Consider the following 24,261-nt stretch of genomic DNA (forward strand, 5'->3'; position numbering starts at 1 on the left):
GCACTTTAGTTTATGCTAGTAAATGACAGCAAGGCTGTACAGTTTATGCTAGTGAATGACAGAAGGGCACTTTAGTTTTGGCTAGTAAATGACATAGATTGTACTTTAGTTTTGGTTAGTGAACTGACAGATGTTAACTGGTGACACCATTGAACCCATATTGACTTGTACTTACGCCAATCCATTGAATTCTATCTTGACGTCATGCCATTGTCCATCATTGAGACGAAGGTTAGTAGTTTGTAGTGGATCTGATATACCTTCACCAATGTTATATTGGACAAATATATTACCATGGAACAATGTGATATAGAACAACTTGTTCTGTGGATATAAACAAAAAGACTTATCTGTCACTCAAACTCTGTTCTAGAAATATGTCATAACAATTCTTCAGAGAGGACACACCACACAATGTTGATAAATGAATATGTGTACAGACTTTCACTTGTTCTGTATCTAAACTTCTATTAAAACAAGATTTGAAAGAATTTGGAATTTGACTAAACTAACACAGTAACTGCAAAGTTTTCAAAATATACCAATTTTTTTTATTATCATACTGTCCTGGAATTTCAAGGTCATGGTCAAAGGTCTAGATGATAAAAGACAACTGACATCTGATAATGTAAAGGTAGTCACATGAATAGCATCTGTGTATTTCAGTTTCAGTTATAGAGTAAAAAAATTTGACAGTGTGTGAAAGTGATGGACTTACAAAGCTAGTATCATCATAACTATATGCCAACATTCCACTATTTTCCATTGTCTTAAATTGGAATTCTATCTTCTCTGTACTGCTCAGAACTGATCCAACAGTCATTCTAACATAGGTGTATGTCTGACTGTCCTCAAAACCAATACCAGGAACAACCTAGGGGCAAAAAGAAAACAGAAAAATGACTTTGAAATTATCATCATACAAATTTACATTTTCATATACTTATATGTATTGCAATACAACAAATAACAAGGGCTGTTTAAGTACTGTTTGTAACAATACAATGAGTAACACTGTCAGAAGTACAGCACTTCCTCTATGTGCTACACTCATTTATAGTATTCATATTACAATGAGTAACACTGAAATAAAGCACTTTCTCTTAGCATGCTACACTCATTCATAGCATTCATATCTAGTGTAAAAGTTTCAATTGGTTTATTTACAAGCTTAGCATATGGCCTTTCGAATGTGGTCAATTAGCAAATGAAGCACTATACTTTCACACTTGATATGGATGCGGATGCGGATGCTATAAACAATTGTGGTACATATAGAAAATGCTTTACTGTGGTGTTATGGGTAAAATTATATACCAGGTGGTATAAATGTCTCCACGCCTCCTTAGATATGGAGTCTATAACTTTCAAGAACTTCATTTTTGAAAATACCACCTGGTTGTCCACCACTTTGCTCTGATCAATATTGTATACCTGCCAGGTCACCTTTCATTCACTAAGTCACCAGTTTCTGCAATCATTATCTGATGAGTGGAGTAGTTTTGTTTGACAATATTTAAGTATATCTACCTTACTGTCTCTGGCATTTTTCTAGTTTCCTTCAAATCAAAGTATGGAAAATTGTGTAAATTGTATACAGTTTGCCCCGCTATATTACTAGGATTCTGAAAACGTAGCAAAATCCAAATTAAAGGACTATACTGTAGTCTAAATGCTTCTATTTCCTCACCTCTGCTAAGCATCCAGTAAAGGAAACATCATAATAGCTGACAGCTGTTTCATTTGTCATTGGTCGTAGTACAAGCTCTTCAGAAGTACCATTTGACAACATCAGGTTACGCATACAACCAGCAAATTTGAAATTTGTAGGGCCACGGCTGTTTAAAGGTATTATCAAGACAGTGAAAATCAATGAATGTCAATCATACTACCAGTTTTACTCCCAAATGACATGTAGTACTAATCTAGCAATAGACAAAAGTCACTGGTGTGTATCTACACAACACATCTGATTGGTTCAATGAGATGTCAATCATTCTAGTTTTAGCCAATCAAATTGCAACAACGTTCATTTTAATAACTTTGGACAGACATCAAACTTGCTATAAGTTAAGAGACATAATACAAATTCATTTTGAAACTGATATAATTTGAGGAATTATGAAGTGACAGAAGTCACTTTTATCTGAAATGCATTGTAAACCATAATTAAACAGGGATGGATTATGCAGAGTATGCAGTCACAAATTTCAGGTTACAATTTTCAAGTTCATATTTGGAATAAATAGTTACCTTTATACAAAGGTTTACCAACACCTGAATTTTAATTCGATGTTAAGGAATAACGGTTTAAAAGTATATGCAAACTTCACAACTTATCATCTGTTGTGTACAATTCATCATTTTGTGAGTTACATATTAATATGCTAATTCTTGATATATTTCAACTTGAATGAGTTTCGAAACATCTTCTGCAACTAAAGTTGATATAGTAAAGTTCCTTTACAACTAGAACACAAAACTAAAATTTCATAGAGGGGATATACAGGTATTTATATAGGAACACCACAATGTATACCTACTTTACTGACTCAGTCACACCAGATCCTACAAAGAGTCTTGGACCAAACTGCAGTAGGTTGAATGTAACACTTGTTGATAATGGCATGGTATAGGTCTCTACCGAACCACTATCAACAGCTGCAACCTCAAGGAAAACATGGCTGCTATTGAATCCTCCTGTTGCCTAGAAACCAATAAAAATAGCGCCAATGGTATTGTAGCACAACTGTAAACTGTCACATTCTTAAAAAAAAGTTTATCCACATTCCAATCCATGCTTGCTGTTACTGAAGCAATTATGTACTATCATTTTACAGTTGCTATGTGCAGTTTCTCAGTTGCTAAGTGACCATGTCATTAAACAAAAATATTTAATAATATCTAAATGTGTAACTAGCCCTATATTGTTATCTTTGTCATATAAACCATCATGTGGTTGTTGCTATTGCCATGGTCTTGGTGCCAATATACATGTATTCACTTATATTTATATTTATCCACTTGTTACAAACCAAACCCATTGTTATCTTTGCAATATATATCGCCATGGTGTTGTAGCATAACTGTTACCATAGAAACAAATAATGAAAGACTTCACTTTTCCGAGAATTTGATAGGTAGGACATCATTCTGTCTGGGAAAGTTCCTCCTTACACATAGAAGTTGTAATCTTTCCCTGTTTCCATTTATACAACTATTAGAGCCTACATATGCTATACTTTAACCCATCATTGCATCACGTTAGTTTACGTTGCTTACCTTGTACCACTTGGCATCGTTGTAATCCATAATTGTTTCAAGTGTTTTCTTCACATTTGTAACAGTAGTAAACTCAAAAACTACTTTGTTGTTAGCTATAAACAAGCCCATGTAGGGTTGAATATCTTGTCTATTGACTAGCAATAACACAGCATTAGTCATCCATGTACGGAACTCCACTGACATAATAGAGTTGGTGTTGATAGTGAATTCTTGCATGGGTAACTGAGAAGAATAAGAAATTCAAATTTAATGAGGATAAAAGTTTGGGAGTAATGAAGTCTAAATTGTTTTACTGTCCTCCATGTGTAATTTCAAGTAGTTATTTTCTGATAAACAATCTGAGTATATTTTTATATAGATAAGGGAAATGTCACTCCCGGAAATAAAACTTAAGGTATTTTCATAAACTTTGGGTTCTGGAGAGGTATTTCATGATTTCACATCACATAAATTTGCACAATTAACTTGAAATCTATTTCACGTTCATTTACTAGCAGTGGTCCACGGTTGCATCATGGGACTTAGCAGGCATGCATATGCATTAGATGCACAATGTATATTCATGACTAATGTTTCACCCTTTCAAATTGACGGGCTTAGTCAATCTGTCTGTTTGCTTTGAGTACTAGGTTGTACAATTCTAATGGTGTTGTCATAAGTATACAATGTAGTGTAGTCGTTAGGAGTAGAACAAGAAAATGGACATTTGTGAGGGTGTTGTGAAAACGATCAGATGCTATCATAGATACAGTATAGTTGCAGCCTATAACAAGCAATCTGAATCTGAATCTGAAAAAAAAATCAGAAGTTTGACAGAACCTGTCAATTGATATATAAAAGATTATTCTAGGAGGTAAGAGTTGTCTTCACTTTGTTATAGATAGTACCAATCCAGACTGACTGTAGGGTTTGAATTTGGTGACAATGTTTTTTACACCTTACACAATCTTTTTTTTTACATGAGTCACACTGACAAATTACAGACACTGATAACACAGACACACATTTTATCTCACTGTGAACACAAATAAACAGTTTGTGTTTGAATCTTTCTTGTTTCATAGGACAGTAATGTAGATTTGTGTTCACAGTGACATAAAATGTATCATTTTATACGATTGTGCACTGTCAGTGATATGTCTTTTATGTAATTTTTGAAGAAAAAAATTTTTTGTGTGAGACATAAAAAACAATGTGCTACTTAAAATGAAACTCTATAGTCACTCTGGTGTGGTAGTAACCCTACCTCTAGGTATCCAAAGCCATTGAATGAGACACCAGGTGTGATTGCTTCAGGTGTAGTGTCAATGACAGGTCTATTACAACATGATACTACACCTTCCTGGTAATCCGGCTGCCATAAATTCAATTCTTGATCATCAAACTTGACATTGGCCAAACAACCAACAAAGTCTCTATTGACAATGGGCATGGTCTGTGAATCACAAATAGAAATAAAAAAAATTAAAAATATGCAATTTGTGTTTCTGATTCATCACCAGTTTGTAAAATTCTCTTTAAGAATAAAGTATCTCTTGATGTGTTGCTGCCAGGTGCCAATGAAAGATGAATTTCTGTGGTTTTTTTATGGATGATGAAAGTATAACTTATCTGTACAATTATCTAATTATGCTAATTTATCTAATTACTATGCATGGACTTAAACTTACAAAAGTGATCACATGTTTTAACCTAACTGCTGTGTCTCAATCAATTTTCAAAACATTTTAGTGAAAACACATGAAAAATATCAAAAATCAGCAAAAATACATTGATAAAGCTAATTAATATACATGGATTTGGTCATATTATGTAATTAGTTCTAGCTATAATTTCAAACTATATGTATACCAAATTTAATTGAAATCTCTCCATTGGTTTTTGAGATAATCAGTACATAGACAGACATAGTGTTTCAGGTTAGTGTGTACAATGTAAATACAAATACTAAATATGAAAAATGTACATGGGTAAACACCCTTGGAGTACACAAATTTACCATAGCCATAGGGTACAATTTTTAACTGCTTGTCAGCATCATCAGGGGTGTACTACAATTGGCTATTGTCACGTGTCTCAGAAGAGACACATGAAGTGATCTTGAGAGAAACAGCTGAGATCTTGATGGCTGCATTCCAGCTTAGTACACCTCTGACAATGCTGACGATATCGGTGATTTGGGATTTGCTTTCATGAAATTATTGCGTCGGTGAGTCGAGACAATTCTTCCATTCACAGATTGCATTCACTCTCCACTCTCACAAAAGATAAATTCTTCCATTCACAGATTGTATATTCACTCTCACATAAGACAAATTCTTCCATTCACTCTCACATAAAGACAAATTCTTCCATACACAGATTGTATATTCACTCTCACATAAGACAACTTCTGCCATTCACAGATTGCATTCACTCTCACATCAGACAAATTCTTCCATTCACAGATCGCTTACTAGACCTACATGTACTTCGTTTCAATCAATTCAAACTATGATCACAGAGTCTGAACACGATCAAAGTTTTACAGAGTATAAAATCTGTCAATAAAATAATTCAGTATCGGTATTTTTGAAAATTCAATCCAGTCTTCAGATTTCTGTGTAGGTAGTTTATTACCACTCCCATCTTTCCTTGAATCATTGTAAACATGGTATGGTGGTGTTATGCTGCCAATGGTACACATTATTGGAATTTCATTTCATTTTCAAAATTCAATTTCAATCTACTCTTGTTAATATTTACAATGTTGTGTTGTGATTGGTAGTGAGTATGGGAAATTATCACAATTAATTATCACAAAAGTGACCATGATTTCAGATTTGTTGTTGAACAGTTCTATAATTTCAGATAAGTAGTGCATTGTGGTTGAACAGTTCTATAATTTCAGATAAGTAGTGCATTGTGGTTGAACAGTTCTATAATTTCAGATAAGTAGTGCATTGTGGTTGAACAGTTCTATGATTTCAGATAAGTAGTGCATTGTGGTTGAACAGTTCTATAATTTCAGATAAGTAGTGCATTGTGGTTGAACAGTTCTATGATTTCAGATATGCAGTGCATTGTGGTTAAACAGTTCTATGATTTCATATAAGTAGTGCATTGTGGTTGAACAGTTCTATAATTTCAGATATCCAGTGCATTGTGGGTGAACAGTTCTATGATTTCAGGTAAGTAGTGCATTGTGGTTGAACAGTTCTATAATTTCAGATATGCAGTGCATTGTGGGTGAACAGTTCTATGATTTCAGATATGCAGTGCATTGTGGTTAAACAGTTTTATGATTTCAGATATGCAGTGCATTGTGGTTGAACAGTTCTATAAGTTCAGATAAGTAGTGCATTGTGGTTGAACAGTTCTATGATTTCAGATATATAGTGCATTGTGGTTGAACAGTTCTATGATTTCAGATATGCAGTGCATTGTGGTTAAACAGTTCTACGATTTCAGATATGTAGTGCATTGTGGTTGAACAGTTCTATGATTTCAGATATGCAGTGCATTGTGGTTGAACAGTTCTATGATTTCAGATATGTAGTGCATTGTGGTTGAAAAGATTTTTTTGAGATAGATATTTGGTTATGACAGTTATAGATAATAAGCTATACAGTAAATAAGTTGAGAGATTGATAGAGGCAAAGAAATAACTATATAAATATGAGTAGATGGGTTGATGGGTGCCATGGTTGGATTAATAAATAAATTAATGACAGGTGCTATAGAATGCCACTTGCCTGCAAAAATGAACATTTTTAATGGCTGGATAGACAGATGGATGGGTGTATGGATGGCCTGATAGATGGATGGATGGGTGTATGAATGGCCAGGTAGATGGATGGATGGCCTGATAGATGGATGGATGGGTGGGTGTATAGATGGTTGAATGGATGGAAGAATGGATGCCTGGCTGGCTGAATATAGATGGATGGATGGCTGAATAGATGGATGGGTGTGGATGGCCAGACAGATGGATGGATGGATGAATGTAAGGACGGCCAGATAGCTAGGTGGATGTATGCAGTGACAGATAGATGGATGAATGTATGGATGGATAGATTTACGGATGGGTGAAGATACATAGGTGGGCAGGCAAGCAGGCAGGTTGATGGATGTTCAAATAAACATAAATAAGCAGATAGTTAACAAGTGCATGTAGTTGAAAAATCATATTGTAAAAAGAACTCATTTATGACAATTACCTCAACAATGGATGAGTCCTCTAACTGTAAATAAAATAGAGTTATTAAATTTAAAGACAGAATATATTTGTTAAAACTATGTTTGCAGAGAGGAAGAAAGTAAAAGTTATAGGAAATTAATAAGTAGTACCACAGCACAATAAATAGTACAAATTTACACTGAGAGTTGACAATGACACCAATTCTAGTCCACAACACTACCATATATCAAGTTATCACCAACGTATTGTTACAGTCCCTTAGTTGACAAACATCCCACCTTACTTTACATTGTGTATACCATCCACAACCATGGACTATTTATTAGCACATAAATTCTATACCATATCACAAACACTGTAACCCTGGGATTGATTCACACATTCTAAGTTTGTGGAATTTGTTGGGCTAGCATAATTTAAAGAAATAAAACTGCCCATGACATAATACAGAATGTAATGCTACATATTGAGTCATTTGAATTCTTTGTAAATTGTGTTCCCTACAAATTGCTTGAAAAGATAAAAATCCTGGGTAACTATATATAGTCTGTAAGATATGATGTGTCCTATCACACTATCACTGAGTACCAGCTAGCACGTCATGTGATGGTTAATTATGGCTGAATGGATACAGCGTATCTTACAGTCTACCACAAACAGAACACAAAAGGATAAACATGACAACAAAGAAAGGAAAATAACAATAAATAAAACAACAGACATAATCTTTCGACAACAAGACAGACAATTCTTGCAAACTGCACTTATCTATGATTAAGGTATTAAGGGGAAAATACACTACTAAAAAGCAGCAAGACATGCATGCAGGAATCACAGTACAAAACCACATCACGTGCATTATCATTTCATCATGCAACTCAACAGCACTAAAAAAATGAAAAAAAAAGTGATTGATTTCACCCAAAAATAGTGAGGTATTAAAGGGGGAGGGAAAGTCTACCTGATTTACAGCACTAGTTATCTGTACAAGACAAAAAAGTTACAACTTGTAATATTCAGTTAATATATTTAAAAAATCTACAATTTACACTAATTACAGTTGATCTATATAATAAATAATTCATCCAGGCATACATTATAGATAAATTGTTAGATCATTAATCTTACAAAAAATATAAACTGCTCCTAAAGGAAATGGATGCAGGCAAGGTTATATTTTAAAATAGCCATTGTACGACACTCTAGTTGTATAAAAAATATGGAGTTCTGATTGACAATTCCAATTATGCAAATTATATCTAAATGAAATAATTATTAGAGATACATGGCAACATAGGGACTTGCAGTATGTGTAACCACTGGAACGTGCATTATGTGTAAACACAGGGACTTGCAGTATGTGTCAACACAAGGACTTGCATTATGTGTCAACATAGGGACTTGCAGTATGTGTCAACACTGGAACGTGCATTATGTGTAAACACAGGGACTTGCAGTATGTCTCAACACAGGGACTTGCAGTATGTGTCAACACAAAGACTTGCAGTATGTGTAAACACAGGGACTTGCAGTGAATTGCGCGAGGTCAGAAAACCATATAAATATTCATTCAAGGGAAGAAGGTATAAGCAAGCTTCCGTTTTTTCACATTTCTTTGAATATTGTATTTTTTCTAAAGAGAATTCCTGAAATTGGAAATATGACATACTTGTGTGTACTACAGATATACAAACTAGACCATGTTATGTATGTCTACATGACATTGTGTATACTGCTACAGGAGCTAGTTAACACACATAAGCCCCTAACAACACTACTGAACCTATGAGAGACAGCGCCCTCACTGGACTTCTTTGGAGACAAGTGCTGAATCAGATGTACTAATAACTAATACAACTTATAATAATGTTTATTAAATACCATCTTTCTACATCATTACTACATGTTGAAACTTTGTTCTATAAACTGAAAATTGACTTTCAATTTATGACAAAGTATTGATATTTATTGAACTGGACAGTCAAGGTGAGAAATCCTGATTCTTGGTTACACAGCAAATTTATCATTACCGTCTATCCATGTATCAAGCTATAATCATAATGGTTAATGGAAGAATGGTTTGTAATAAATGGATTAAAACCAATTTTGTACCACAGCTCTACTTTCCAGTCTATTTACACTTTTGTAATTCTTACTTTTTCACCTTTTAAGATTGAACAATTTTTTTTTTTTAAAGTTGTACTTACATCTGGTGGAGCATCTTTGGTCCTGTTCAGCTATAAAACAAAACAAAACAAAACAAAACAAAACAAAACATACAAGTTAGAGGTGAAAATACATTACAGTGTATTGTACAGTAGCACACTGCACTGTATTGTATTACAGTGCAGACATTACAACACTAGAGGCATTGTTTTCACCCATGGTATGAATACTAAGGGTACAGGGTACAGACAGCATAAAAACAGAGGCACGTAAACAAACAATTACCTCAAAAAAGAGAAACTTGAAGAACCTCTGATAGTCACTGCATTGACACTTGATTTTGTTTGTAGGCTTGTTTCATCTTTTTGAGTATTTCAAATCATAATTTTCTGTGTGTATTTTCCATTTTTTTCTCATGGGCATCAAGACTGAACTAAACAATACACATTTTTAAATAATAACACATAAATTACCTGGTAATCAAGAGGCAAGCCACCAACATACAACAAACTTGATAAACCAAGTCCCAGATACTTCTGATAGGTGACTACACTCTTTTCATAGTTCATTGATGCACCACCAGTTGCTATGCTTTTGACTGACAGACGTCCCTCATAACCATATCTGGAGATGAAATCACAGACAAAACGATAGCAAGGAGGAATACCAGTAAATGTAGGACAGCTAAGTTTTCAAACCTACTACACACATTTATGACAAAGTCTGGAGCTATGCTTGTTTTGAGAAGTCTTTTGTTCATATGAAGGCACCAACCTGATAGTTATGCTTGAAGAACCAAAGGTAATTTTGATGACAGCAATGTATAACACTGATATTATTTATCTAACCAGTATACTTATAATCATACACAATGATTACATGTAGATGTACAAATATGTAGCTACACAGATCAGCCACAAAACATAAGAATTTTCCTTTTCATACACTGTTTATTTCAAAATACCTCCCACATTTTCTTTCATCATATTTCAAAATTGATTATGAAAAGATATTGTAAAACTATGCAAAAGTTTAGTTAGTTAGTCACACACACATACCGGGTAGACAGACAGACAGACAGACAGACAGACAGACAGACAGACAGACAGACAGAGACAGACAGACAGACAGACAGACAGACAGACAGACAGACAGACAGACAGACACATTGTCTAGACAGTCTCTTGATATGACAATGTCACATACAACAGTATTGTCTGAATACACTATTACTAACCTTGTAGCTAGAATCTCATACCATTCATTGCAGCAAATATCGACAGGACTTTGTACCGAGACCAAATCTTGGCCCAAGTTATAACGAAATACTGGGTAACCATCCACCACTTCTAGACCCATCAAAGCACTGTTATCATAATTCTCAGTGTAAAACAACAACCCACTTTTTGTCTCTGCTTTCACATTCATTGACACTTCATTGAACAAATACGACTCTTCTGGGTGCCCTCTTGCAAACTGCATAGAGCTACGAGCTGAGAAATGAACTGGCTGTTTAGAGTTGGCAACTGCCTGCTGGACCTGCTCTAATTTTTTTTGTAGTAAAGCCAGTTTGCTTGTAATATCAGAACGCAGATAGTCCGTCCTGTTGCTGACATCTTGTATTGTTGCTACATTGGAAATGACAGTATCAAGTTCAGATTCAATCCGTGGAACTGTAAAAAAGAAAAAAAATTATATCAATTGAGTATACAATAACACTTATACCATGCATGAGCAAAGTTGAACAAAAAAATATGGAAGCTATACTCCTGGTTGTTCTACATCACAACAATCTGCATCAATGTCACTGGTTCTGCTGTGTTCGAAATATAAGACGTACAATACATTCAAAATTGCCATTATTTTCCCTGATTTTTGTGATATTTCTGGATCTGGTATAATTACGTTATATTCTCCAATATTTTTCTTCATTCAGCTTCAAAATATGAGTAACCTAATGGTTTTGTCACTACAAGTCGCTATACTCATAGTGACAAAGCCCCTTAGGTCGCTCATATTTTCCTTGGCTGAATGAAGAAAAATATTAGGGAATAACATCTAATTACTTTTATTGTGATTTAAATGAGTATGGAAAATGTTGGGTGGTAGTCCTTGAAAGAGGATGTTGTACTTTCAAGTGCTTCATGAACATCACCCTATTTCACTTCTCCAAAGGCGTGAAACAGCACCCCCCCCCCCCCCCCCAGTTGACTACATGTACTTTTGAAAGCTCATTTATTGAACAATACCTCTAATATATGCAAAGTAAAAACTGCATATTCTAAACACAGTAACTTCATATGAGACCTACCTAAAGTGACTAACTCTTGGTTCATGATGGTGGCATTGGTTACACTTTGCTGTATGACTGTTACCTGTTGTTGGTTGGTGAGTACCTGGGTATTTAGACTAGTTGAAGCACTGATAACTTGGTTAGCATTACTAATAGCACTATTAGCAGTCGTAGTGCCTTCTATCACAAGCTGTGATACAGCAGGGTCTGAAAATACAACAAACATACATGTATGACAGACACATGGCTAATCTGACAAAAATAAGCCACAAAGAAAATAATTTTGGATATTCCACACACTTTCTGAAAATTTTGGCGACATTTTACCATTTTCTGTATGTTTTTAGCTTTATGTATTTTTTGATGCAATTTAATTCCAATTTTTAACCTTTGTAATTCAATTTATTCCCTGGGTTATTACAGTAAAAATACCTTCTACTACCTTCTCAAAGTAGTTTTAGCATGTTTCAGTGTTTTGTGTTTAAATTTGACAAAAACAAATCTCCTACTATAGTTTTACTTTTACAATTTTCACCAAACTTACCAACAGCCTTCTGCTGTAAAGTTGAGGCTTCTAATTGTAAATCAGCATGGCTTGTCTCAACTTCTGCCCATGTGTCTTGTGCTGCTGTTAGAGAACCACTAGCTTCAGCTAGTCGCAGTAACAATGCTGCAATATAAGATAGGGAGAAATATGTTTATGTAACCAAGTAGGTAGATAGGATTACTGTAGTAACATTGCTATCTGGAAAATAGTTTTCAAGTGGTGAAAATTTACAACGATTGCAGATTTTATTTCATGTGTGATACTATTTTTACAAGTTTGTCAATGGTGACAGGGAAAGTTCCTGAAAATTTCTGATTGCCAACACTTTATAGCTGTTGTCCAACTAAAAGTGGATACTCATAGATGTGTATCAAACTAGGCAAGATTTGAACCATGATTACACCCAAGCTGTATAGTTGGGGATCTGGTAGGACAGAGGTTTTTAAGTGAATGCCTTAATCTTATGCATGTACATAGGCTACAATGGATTACATGCTCCAAAGGCAGTTGAGGAAGATTACAGGTTATTGTGTTGACATAGGTATGTGCCAGGGATATCAATACAAGCACTTTGAGCAAAGTGTATTGCAAAGTTTTTATACATGTACACAATATATGATTTCATTCAAGGGTTTAGGTAATAGCATGACCACATATGAGAACTGTTAGTCAAAGCAAGACAAAAAAAAAACCAACGCCATTATGATGACCTTCTTAATACTTACAGTTTGGGTCTACAGTTCGACTGTCTACCATGGTTTTCAATTCATCACTTTGGATCTGGGACTGGACAGCATCTTCTTGGATCTTATCAAGCGATACAGCCTTGATGAAATTCAAGGCTTCAGCTATGGTAGTATTAGCCTCTAGTGCTTTCTCTGTAGCTTCATTCAGTGTTGTTATAGCCTGGTTATAGCTGTCAATAGCATCAACAGCTGGCTGTCCATTCACCTGGGCTCCTTGGAACACTCTGAAATGTAATGTATAAGAGGTATGTTATAACATTCTAGTTGAAAAAAAAACACTCTTCAAGTTCATATATTGAATAATTTTAAAGTAACCGATGGATGGAACTATAGGGATTTTGTCTCAACTTTTTTATTATAAAATGACTTTTGATATGTTATATGATATATAATATGATTCACTGTGACTGTATTTGCATCTCATAACTAATAATTGGCAATAAAAGTATCAAAAGACACTAATATTAAAATTATATAACATATGATCATTGACATGAACACCAGGCATCACATTCAAAACAGCTGCCATGGCAAACTTTACTTCTTACAACTCCAAACTAGTGATATTCCATGATGCTCATCTTGATATGAACTTTGTGAGTTTAAATTCTAATCTCATAGTACACATTCCATGCTCTAACTCCACATAACATTTTTTGATTCTCCATGGACAGCCTATGTCACAATGTCACATGATTAAAATCACTCATTTGGAGTCAACTTTTCTGTAAGATTGTGTTTTGTTTGAAGGGAAAGTTTGGTGTGTCTTGAGACAAGGCAATGTTTACAAGGTAAAATTTCCATTTACACACGACTCAATCTATTCCTATTGTAAATATCAAATAAACGTTGCAATAAATTCTTACCCACTGAGGACTTTTGAGTACTTGCAATAAATTTGGAACAATTTTATCGATGTGGACTCAGATTTAATAGATCCTATCGTACCTCAAAGTTTCAGTAGCAGTACTATACATTGTACTAGCTTGAGTCTCAGCAGTTGATACAAATGCTTCAGTTGTTGGTTGCTGTGATGACACTTCTGTGTTTTGCTGTTGTGTGGCAGCCAGGGCAGACGTCCAACCATTAAAACCTAAACACATGAAAGTATGTTTTAAGTGAAGTACTTAGGTGTTTTTTTTTTCCTGATGTAGAAAAGTGGTCAAAGAATACTTTAAATACTAGGAAATGATTATTTGGTGATGTATTAATGTCTTCAGTCTTACAAGCTTTTAACCCTTGGTTTCAAGTAAATCTATGCACTGCATAATAAGCCAAGTTGAACAAAAAATATGGCGTATATACTCTGGTCGTTCTACGTCATTACAATGTGCATCTACATCACTGGTTTTGCTGTGTTTGAAACAAGAGTCAAACATTCAAAATTGCCATTACTTTACGGGAATTTTTCTTTGATATTACTGGCACTGTATAATTATGTTATTCTCCAATATTTTTCTTCATTCAGCCAGAAAATACTCATCACCTATGGGAAATAACATCTGATAGACACAGCGATACATTTTGTTTTGTCTATTCTGACTTTGGATATATTATGACAGTGAATAAATGTAAAGGCCCCTTAGGTCACTCGTATTTTCCTTGGTTGAACAAAGAAAAATATTGAGGAATAACATCTAACTAGCTTTGATTTTTGTTTTTTCTCTTTTCCTTTCAGTCTTTTATACATATTTTGTACATATTGATGACTTGTTGTTGACTGTGTCTATTATTATAGTAATTGCATAACAGTACAAGCAGTGGACAGTGTGTTTGATGGAAGTTTCCTTAGGCTAGCAAGCCCCTATGTCACTGCTGCCTAAGTTACGTAGCAAGGCCCATATGTCACTTCTGCCCAAGTTACCTAGCAAGGCCCCCTATGTCACTTCTGCCTAAGTTACCTAGCAAGGCCCCCTATGTCACTTCTGCATAAGTTACCTAGCAAGGTCCTGGCACATCTACATTGCTTCTGCCAAAGTTTGGATTGATACAATCTATGTATTGATATTAAAGGAAAATGAATGAAACCACAGTATTTTTATCTCTTTTAACACCCAACTTTTTATCAAATGTGGTTAATTCATAAGGTATCCCTTTCCTTTACATGGACCTTAGAAGACTACCTAAGTATCTAGTTATATCCTGTTATTCCCACTAACACCTCCCTCCCCTACAAATGTTCCTACCTTGTTGATTGATACTGCTGTCCACAGGAGCAGATCCACTTGTTCCTCCATTCTTGATTAGCAGGGCATCATCAAACAGTTTGCCAGCAGTGAGGATATCACTAGATGATGTTGTCAGAATTGTATCAATATTGGACAGTGTTGTCTGTACTTCAAGTACCAGACTCTGTGAAAACTCAACCTGGCTCTGATATGTACACAAATAACAATTACACAAAATTACTCAGTGTATATTTACATGGGGTTGGTTATTCATATAACTCTCTTACAATGATTTTTGTTCTGACTTTAATACATAAACAAACTATAGAGACTGATAGTACACAGTGATTTTGCCCAGGGCAATAGCAAACGAGGGTAAAATCTACTGGGTTTCCCTACCATGTTACCAGGGTTCACAAATGGGAAACTATATGCCACTTTTACCATGCACTATTTCTTGCGTGACTTTACAATTTTTGTAATTTTATTATTTTTTCTTGAATATGTAAAAAAAGTTAAGGGTCAGCAGTGAAAAACTAGGTGAGGTTGGGTAACAGGAACCAAACAATTTTATGGGCCTTAGTACAATACAAGAATGTTTCCTTATGATACAAAATAAACCAACATGAACCTTGCATTTAATGACTGTTTCCCTTAATAACTAGTAGTTCTAGTAGTAACAGAAATGACCTAACAGTAAAACCAGATCAAAACTACCGAATAGAGAGAGAGTGAGAAAGGGTGCAATATATGTTCACTTGATGTTATTTAGAATTTGAAAGATAATGTCTCACAGGTATACTGGAATACTTACCTGGGTTTCATTTAGGATTTCGTTGGCTTGAATTAATGTCGTTGTTGCAGTTGCTAGGATACGGTTAGTTTCTGCTATTAAAGACTGCATGGCTGTGAACTCATCTTGAGCTGAATTCACTAAACTCTCCAAGCGATTTGTTTCAACAGCCTAAGTCGACAAAAAAATAGCATAAAAAATAAGGTACACTGTGGTAAAAGGATTTGCAGATTATTTACTTATCAAATCTTCACCTTGAATCCCTTGCAAAACTAATAAATAATACAATGCAGCCGAAACAGACATTTTATCTACATTCTGTCAACATTTACATATCTGTAACTATTAAGTTGTAAAACACTATCTTTTTATAAATGACAAGGTTTAGAATTGCAATTTTTATGAACAAACCATAAATGAGAGTAGGACAGTACAATATAGTTACTTTGGAACGGTAAATTAGAAAGGAATGCAACGTTTCTATCTGTCTACTACAGACCTTGATATCATGCAATGATTGAATTATTCAGTGTTAATGTTTATTTCTGGACTGGCTGAATAATAGAGAGTGTTATAACTAACCTGTGTCTCAACAGTCTGTCTGAATGTATCTGCATCACTAGATGCATTTTGACATTTGGCCAGCTCTGTGTTAATAACCAGCAACTGTTCATCAAAATTGACACCACTGACACTCCCGCCAACATTTTCAATGGAGTCCAGCATTTCAGTTGAGCTTTCATTCCATTTAGTCAAGTAATCTACATACTGGACAGCATTAAGACTTGCTGCATTAACAGCATCGTAGGCTGCAACAGCATCATCTCGAATGGTAACTATTCTATTCATTTGTGACTCAGATGTCTGCAGTAGTGTGTTGACACGGTTCAAAATGATTTCCATCTAAAGAGAAAGAAAACAGGACTTTATTAGTCAAGAAAAACAACTTTATAACAAATACTGTTTTCCCATCATTGCAAATCACTGCCTCTTTTATGGCACCGTAATTATTTTAAGTTCGTGGAAGAAATAACAGCTCTGGTTTGTGAGAATGTGTTTTCCTGTCATTTTTATGAAGATGTGAAGATGTTTTACTTTGAAGGGAATAAGCACTTTAAAGTCATGAATATTCACTGTACAACCATGAATATATTATTTCTGCTGACTTCCATGATGTGGGTGAGGTAAAATCATGAAGTGACTCTTCTTCTTCTTCCATAACTGGCCACCTTCAACCTGTTGAAGATTTTGCCAGTGAGTGCGCAGCAAAGATGATGATGGTGAATTAAAGCAGTACTGATTCAATGTAAATAAATAAATAAATAAATAATAAATAAATAAAATAAAATCAAATCAAATTTTATCTCCAGAAACCATACTTTATGAAAATGCCTTTATTTCCTGAGGTGGCATTTATTCCCCATTAATACTTGTATGTGGCCAGTGCATGCAAATCAAAGGACACTTACCCGGTTATTCAAAGTGTCAACCTGCAGAGTGTAAACAGATGCATCCAGTGTGTTTACAGTCTCTCTCAATTCCACAAATGTGGTCTGTTGCTGTCTCAACTCAGAAATAGAAGTGTTCATGGTGTCCATGAGTGACTGTAGTTCACGGTCTCTGTCCTGTAGATCACCAAGCCATGAAGCTAGGTAGTAGTAGGTATCCCAGCTGGTTTGTAAATCAGTTACTGCTGTATACAATATCTTGGTACACTGGTTACATTCTGTAGACAAGAAGTAAAGTCATACACTCTCAAATATTAGGACTTTTTATACCTTAGATGTTATTGATGTGAGATTGTGAGATTATTCCTACTGTGTGTTTGTGTTCGTCCATCTCTCTCTCTCTCTCTCTCTCTCTCTCTCTCTCTCTCTCTCTCTCATTCATTCATTCATTCATTCATTCATTTGCTTGCTCAGTGACTGACTGACTCATGCACTCACTCTTGTAATTCACTTAATCTCTTCTTTCATTCAACTCTCTCTTATTCATTTAAACTCATTAATACTCACTACAAAAACAATTACATGTACATTATCAAACTTACCAGTACAACCTGTAAAGCTAAAGCCAACCCAGGTTGGAAGACATTGATCACATGCTCGTCCACCAACACCTGTCTTGCATTCACACTGCCCACTTATAAGATCACAGGTTAAAAGACTGTTTTGATTAGTCCCAGTTGGATCACAGTTACAATCTACAAACAAAATATAATGTTACATATGGTATGAACCAGCACACAGTAACCTTGTTTACTTGGGCACAAAAAACCATGTAAAAACAAACATACAAACTTTGGACACCTACAGAGTGGGAATTAGGATGTCCTGAAACTGTGATGACTTACTTCTGTGATTAATTAAGTGTTGACACTACATACAGTATAATATGAACAGTCTAACCTCCCTTACATGAGGTAGGAGCACCGAGGTAAGATATGTTGATAGCATGACTTGCATATATGCAGGACCTGGTTAATTGTGCTCAATGTATGAACAGATGGGCTGATATGAGAAAATAGTGCACTGTACGTAACAGGTAACTGTAAGCATATTTCAGTGTGTATCTTGGTCAGTGTAGTTATCTTGGTTGGTAGGAGGACCAAAGATTGTGATGATTATAGTATGACAGACAAAGAATATGTCTGCATGTGTGTGTGTGTGTGTGTGTGTGTGTGTGTGTGTGTGTGTGTGTGTGTGTGTGTGTGTGTGTGTGTGCGTGCGTGCGTGCGTGCGTGTGTATGTGTGTGTGTGTGTGTGTGTGTGTGTGTGTGTGTGCATAAACATGTGATTTGTATGTTAACTTAAGTTGCTCAGAAGTTCTTTTTCACATGGTTTCCCCTGCAGCAACTAAATATAGAGATACCATGGTGAAGAATACAACAAAAACCTCTAGACTAAGTGGAAGTACTAACACCTGTCCAATATCTGGAGTTGTTTACGCTACATAACTTTGTGTCAAGCATTTCACTAACAAACATTTGAAGGTTGTTTACTGCAGTGTAACTTGTTTGATAGATATCGCAGGACAAGGCAGAAAGTGGGTAAAATAGAAATAATAAATAAGTTACCTTCACACTGTCTATTTGGCAATCCCCATTTACTGTTTGGACACTGATCACATTTATCACCTAAGCCTAATCCAGCCTTACACTGGCAAATTCCAGTATCACCACACTGTAGGCTAAATGAACCATATGGATTACATTCACATGCATCACATCCATTGCCATCATTAAATCCAAAGAAGTTCTCCTGACAGCTATCACACTGACGTCCCTCTACACCTGGATGACATGTACACTGACCAGACTCATGATCACAAAGTGTAACTGATGATCCAATGGGATTACAGGCACAATCTGTAAAACAAAACTTGTAATAATTACTACTGTAACTAAATCTGATATACCCTAGGTCCAACAAACATTTTCCACCCTATCTATCCCATAATTTCACACAGTACATTTAATAGAGACAAAATTTTAGTTTCTGCTCAATTTCTAGTAATAACAGTTACTGGAACAAAACCATCAATCCTACGTTCCTGGTGACTGACCCTGGAAAAAGATTTACGATTTTCTTTTACTAAACACTTTGTCTGATATTTTTAGCATCTTAATTCTAAAGAAATGAGAAACTAGTCCTCTACACTAGTTTTCTTCATTCAAAGAATATTATACATACTGCATACAAAGTTATGACTTACCTTGACAATTTTGAAGTGAAGCATTACCAAATTTACCATCAATACACCGTTCACAATTGAAGCCAGTTGTATCAGATTCACAGTTTAAACACTCCCCTGTCACTTCATTACAGTCATTTGAATTACCATTGCATTCACAACGCTGACAAAAACCGTCTGGTTGGTCTGGTTGGCCAAAGTAGAAAACCTCACATCTACATATCAGAAGAAAACATGTAGATATGCAGTGCAATGACCAATTTGATTCAAATGTCAAGAGATATTCTTGCCTCTAGTCAGTGCTTACCTTTGGGACTACCATGGCAGTACCAAAATGCTGGGAAAATTTAGTAAAAACAGTAAACTACACACTGTCTTTTTAAAAAAAAAAAATATGCCCATGCAAAAGGTCACCCACAGAAAAAAATTATAAGTATTTTCTGTTATCTTGTGCTTTATTTACATAATATTCTTTGGTTCAAGCAATATTTTTTTCTTCAAGATACACTTTCATTCTGTGCTAAACTTGAAATCATTATTATTTTCAAAGTACTGGAGGTGAACATGAGGAATGTGATAACAGGTAATGAAACAACTGACTTACTGGTCACACAGTGGTCCAATATGGCCATCAGAACAATTCAGACAGGTCACAACACCTTCAATACTAGCACACAGTGAGGTCAATGTCTTGGGTTGAGGACATGGACACTGCAGACAGTCAGTTGCTGTGCCCTGAGTTGCATCACCATAGTAACCATCAGCACACAATTCACAGTTAAATCCTGTTGAATAAGTTGATGTGTCAAGTTACAATTGTGATCAAACTAATGGATACTGACTCACATTCACACATACTCACATCCACACACTCACACTCACTCATATTCACACACACACACACACACACACATACACACACACACACACTCACTCACATTCACACACACATTCACACACACACATTCACACACACTCACTCACTCACTCACACTCACTCACTCACACCCACCCACATGCACTCACTCACATTCACTCGATGATCATCATACACTCACACACACACTCTGCACACATTCACTCTCACATTCATTCTCACTCACTCACTCACTCACACTCACAGAGAAGACTTCTCAGTTCCTTTTAATTGTCAACCACTGATTAAATAATGTTCTGATCACAACAGAACTATTCAACATCAAAAATGGTTGCATTCTGAGTAAAAAGTCTAAATTTAACTGCCATATCTAATAAGGATATTTCACTCATGCCCATTGCGTAGCACCATTTTGTATGCATACAGTACATGTACCTTACCTGTGGTACTATGTTGACAGTTCAGGCATTCTCCTGTATCCATATCACATTCCTCAGTATGTCCATTACATTCACATGGTACACAAACACCAAAGTAATCATGGATAGACTGATTAGAACGATGATATCCCATAGCACATTCCTGTAATATACATACAAAACGAATATTATTATTCTGTTGTACTCTGGTAGAGTCAGTGGGCATCTGTCTAGGTAGCATGGTTGGTAGTGCATCTGTCTAGTGATTGGAGGGTCTGGCTTCAAGTCCTGGCTCGAGACTCGCCAACTTTTCTCTCTTTTGTTGACGACATTTGGCAACGAGGTAAACTAGGCATGTACTGGCATATGGCATCTACAATACAGTGTTGTAGCTTGTTGTTTGGGTGGGTTTCCCAAAGTTGAGAAGGAAGGAGAGTGTGATAGAGTCAGTGGGTGTCAGCTGCCATGGGTAGCACAGTTTGTAGTGCATCCATCTACTGATCGGAGGGTCCCAAGTTTGAGGTCTGGCTCTGGCCAACTTTCTCCCTCTTGTTTACTAAAGTACCATCTTTATAGGTCATTAAGGTTTGTAAAGTACTTGTTTTAGGTTTTATGTGTGTCAACACAAACATATCCTGAAAATATCATGAAACCATACTGACTGAGGACAAGACTAAGACATCTCTTGGAACTTAATTCCCAGACTTCATCTCAGTTTGCACACACATTATTCACTGACTTTTAATCATTCTAAACAACAGTTGTGATGTCTTTGTTAACATTTATGTCTCCTGAATCCATGTGTCTGTTTACTTAGTAATTTTGTGCATAAATGGAATGATCATGCACTCTTTTGTATACAGGTGTGGAAAACTGTTTTCAGAATTGCACTGAAGTGCAAATATTAAAAGTATGCGGGCTCATCAATGCAAGTATATTCACTGGTAGATAATACTAAGTGATTTGAATATTCACCTCACAAGATGATCCAGCATATTCAGGTCCACACTCACACTTCTCTACTGCGTAGGCATCATCAGCCATTGGATCATAATCAAGACCTCGGTCTGTAGCTTTGTAGTAACTTACAATACCAATACTGAAATTGACATATCAAGCAAGATTTGAGAATCAGAACAATATTGTTAGTAGTGAATCAGTGTGTCAGTTAGCAGTGTGTAACTGCTGACTTTATTAAAGCCAGTTTCATGTGTCTATCAGAACATGTATTTAAATTGCTGCTGAATTCACTTATGGCAACTCAAGGCTGTTTCTCTCAGCAGATATCCAAATATTTATTTCAGAGTATAATTGAGAAGATAGCAACCATGCATGAACATATGAGATAAGAGCAAATTAAGTACCAAACCAATAACAATTATTGGGGATATACAAGAAATGAGTTCATACCTTGATAAATGTTGTGCATTGAATAAAGTGGCTGGAAATAAGACCTTGGTGATGTCTGTCAGGGTTTTCATGAAATCTTGCCTCGTAATATTACCATTGGTTGTTTCTATTCTCCAGTCCCACTCTGCTATCATAATGGAGTAGGTCTTTGTCACATTATTCACTAATGGCTCTAATATGTGGATATATCTGTTACCAAAACCCTAGCAAGAAATCATATGTGCATAAAGTTGATGAAGTGCTTCACATATCAACCTCTATCCTACCTGGTCCCAATTACACAGCTGGGTTGACTACGTCGCAGTGATGGTCCAAATCTTGACAAAGGATTTTTAAATGAACCATTCAGAAATAAATATCAAAAATAGCATTAGATTTCAAAGGTTTCAAAATCCCATGATAATATACTAAAACTTGAAACTGAAACTGAAAGTATTCAATTCTGTATAATTAGAGAAAAAGTTCATTTTCATTTGTTTGTTAGTAATAACTTACCTCCAGGTAGACAATAGGACTAGGGGTCGGAGTTCCTGCAACAGTAGACTCAAAGTGTAGGGTGAATGTCAAAGAGCTGCCATAACTGCCTAATAGATTACCATTCAAACTTGTAAGTAACCAGTAGGTAGGTTGTGTGCCCAGTAAATCAAGACTAAGGAACGGACTACCATTAATGGTGGCAACGGTAGCATTGATAGGTGCAGGAGTATTACCACTGGTATCCTCTACAACTTGCCAACTGTCCAGATTACCACCATTAGTTGGTATGGAGTACTGATAAAAAACAAAATCATTCACATATTAGTTTAGTTTTTGTAAAATTGAAACATACATTCATGGAAAAGAGTGGATTCTAAATATTCACAATTTGCCACTAAAATACCGTAAACCATAATATTTGAATCCCATACTATCACATTAGTCCTATATTATCAGTAAGGCTAAAAGACATACTTAGGCAGGATAATTGTTGTGATTATTACATATTTGTACCTTACTGTACAGTATTTTATCATATTGTATGTACATTGTACTGTATATATGCTGTATTTGTCACATACTGTTGATCGTTTTAGCAACACGAAGACATATTCCTTTTCGATTTTATTGGTCAATAAAGAAATAAAGTAAAAGTAAAGTAAGTAATTCTTTTGTTCAGTACCAACTTTTTTTTAAAAATCTGCAAAACAACTGTTTTTTTTTTTCTCTGAAAGATTTAAGCCTTGATTCCTAATTATATAAATTTGGTCATGTGAGTTTTAAGCATGATAGACACAGACAGATATAAACATGTACATTTTCAGGATAAAGTGTCTGTTTGCATATGATATGTATAATTATGAATATTTGCAGGTAAGTATGAGTGTTACTGTGTATGAGTGATATATGGAGATGTATGATTGTGTGATCATCATAGACCCTACATGAAAATGTAGAGGGTGTATGCCAGGTGTAATCAACAGCTCAACTATTTCTAAGAATAAATAGACTACATTAAAGACAGGAAAGCAATTACATGTAATTGATATGATGTGTATAAACTTACCATGACATTCTTCAAGGTTGAACTTGAGCACTGACTGGTAATACCCATACAGACACATTCCAGACATCCAGATGGATTCACCTCATCATTGAAGAACGTCCCAGCTTTACAAGTATCACATTGTAAGCCTTCAACATTATC

The 24,261-nt window shown here is 35.3% G+C and overlaps 1 protein-coding gene across 1 annotated transcript in view; it reads right to left on the reverse strand.

Annotated features, from left to right (window-relative positions):
* The window catches only part of LOC144443085 (laminin subunit alpha-2-like), a 45,150-nt gene that overhangs the window by 7,649 nt on the left and 13,240 nt on the right, over positions 1 to 24,261 (reverse strand). The window contains exons 15-42 of the mRNA XM_078132459.1: positions 24,121 to 24,261; positions 23,073 to 23,348; positions 22,578 to 22,780; positions 22,143 to 22,266; positions 21,189 to 21,330; positions 20,476 to 20,656; positions 19,893 to 20,086; positions 19,255 to 19,545; positions 18,229 to 18,381; positions 17,648 to 17,904; positions 16,761 to 17,081; positions 16,200 to 16,349; positions 15,404 to 15,590; positions 14,166 to 14,310; positions 13,197 to 13,441; positions 12,469 to 12,594; positions 11,943 to 12,131; positions 10,869 to 11,304; positions 10,105 to 10,255; positions 9,673 to 9,702; positions 8,427 to 8,447; positions 7,485 to 7,508; positions 4,532 to 4,720; positions 3,283 to 3,507; positions 2,544 to 2,707; positions 1,691 to 1,838; positions 719 to 874; positions 176 to 324 (exon numbers count right to left, since the gene is read on the reverse strand). Coding sequence (XP_077988585.1) covers positions 176 to 324; positions 719 to 874; positions 1,691 to 1,838; positions 2,544 to 2,707; positions 3,283 to 3,507; positions 4,532 to 4,720; positions 7,485 to 7,508; positions 8,427 to 8,447; positions 9,673 to 9,702; positions 10,105 to 10,255; positions 10,869 to 11,304; positions 11,943 to 12,131; positions 12,469 to 12,594; positions 13,197 to 13,441; positions 14,166 to 14,310; positions 15,404 to 15,590; positions 16,200 to 16,349; positions 16,761 to 17,081; positions 17,648 to 17,904; positions 18,229 to 18,381; positions 19,255 to 19,545; positions 19,893 to 20,086; positions 20,476 to 20,656; positions 21,189 to 21,330; positions 22,143 to 22,266; positions 22,578 to 22,780; positions 23,073 to 23,348; positions 24,121 to 24,261 — 5,018 coding nt within the window. The remainder of the gene's footprint in view (positions 1 to 175; positions 325 to 718; positions 875 to 1,690; positions 1,839 to 2,543; positions 2,708 to 3,282; positions 3,508 to 4,531; positions 4,721 to 7,484; positions 7,509 to 8,426; positions 8,448 to 9,672; positions 9,703 to 10,104; positions 10,256 to 10,868; positions 11,305 to 11,942; positions 12,132 to 12,468; positions 12,595 to 13,196; positions 13,442 to 14,165; positions 14,311 to 15,403; positions 15,591 to 16,199; positions 16,350 to 16,760; positions 17,082 to 17,647; positions 17,905 to 18,228; positions 18,382 to 19,254; positions 19,546 to 19,892; positions 20,087 to 20,475; positions 20,657 to 21,188; positions 21,331 to 22,142; positions 22,267 to 22,577; positions 22,781 to 23,072; positions 23,349 to 24,120) is intronic.

Source organism: Glandiceps talaboti, chromosome 12 (assembly GCF_964340395.1).
Source record: "Glandiceps talaboti chromosome 12, keGlaTala1.1, whole genome shotgun sequence".
NCBI lineage: Eukaryota > Metazoa > Hemichordata > Enteropneusta > Spengelidae > Glandiceps > Glandiceps talaboti.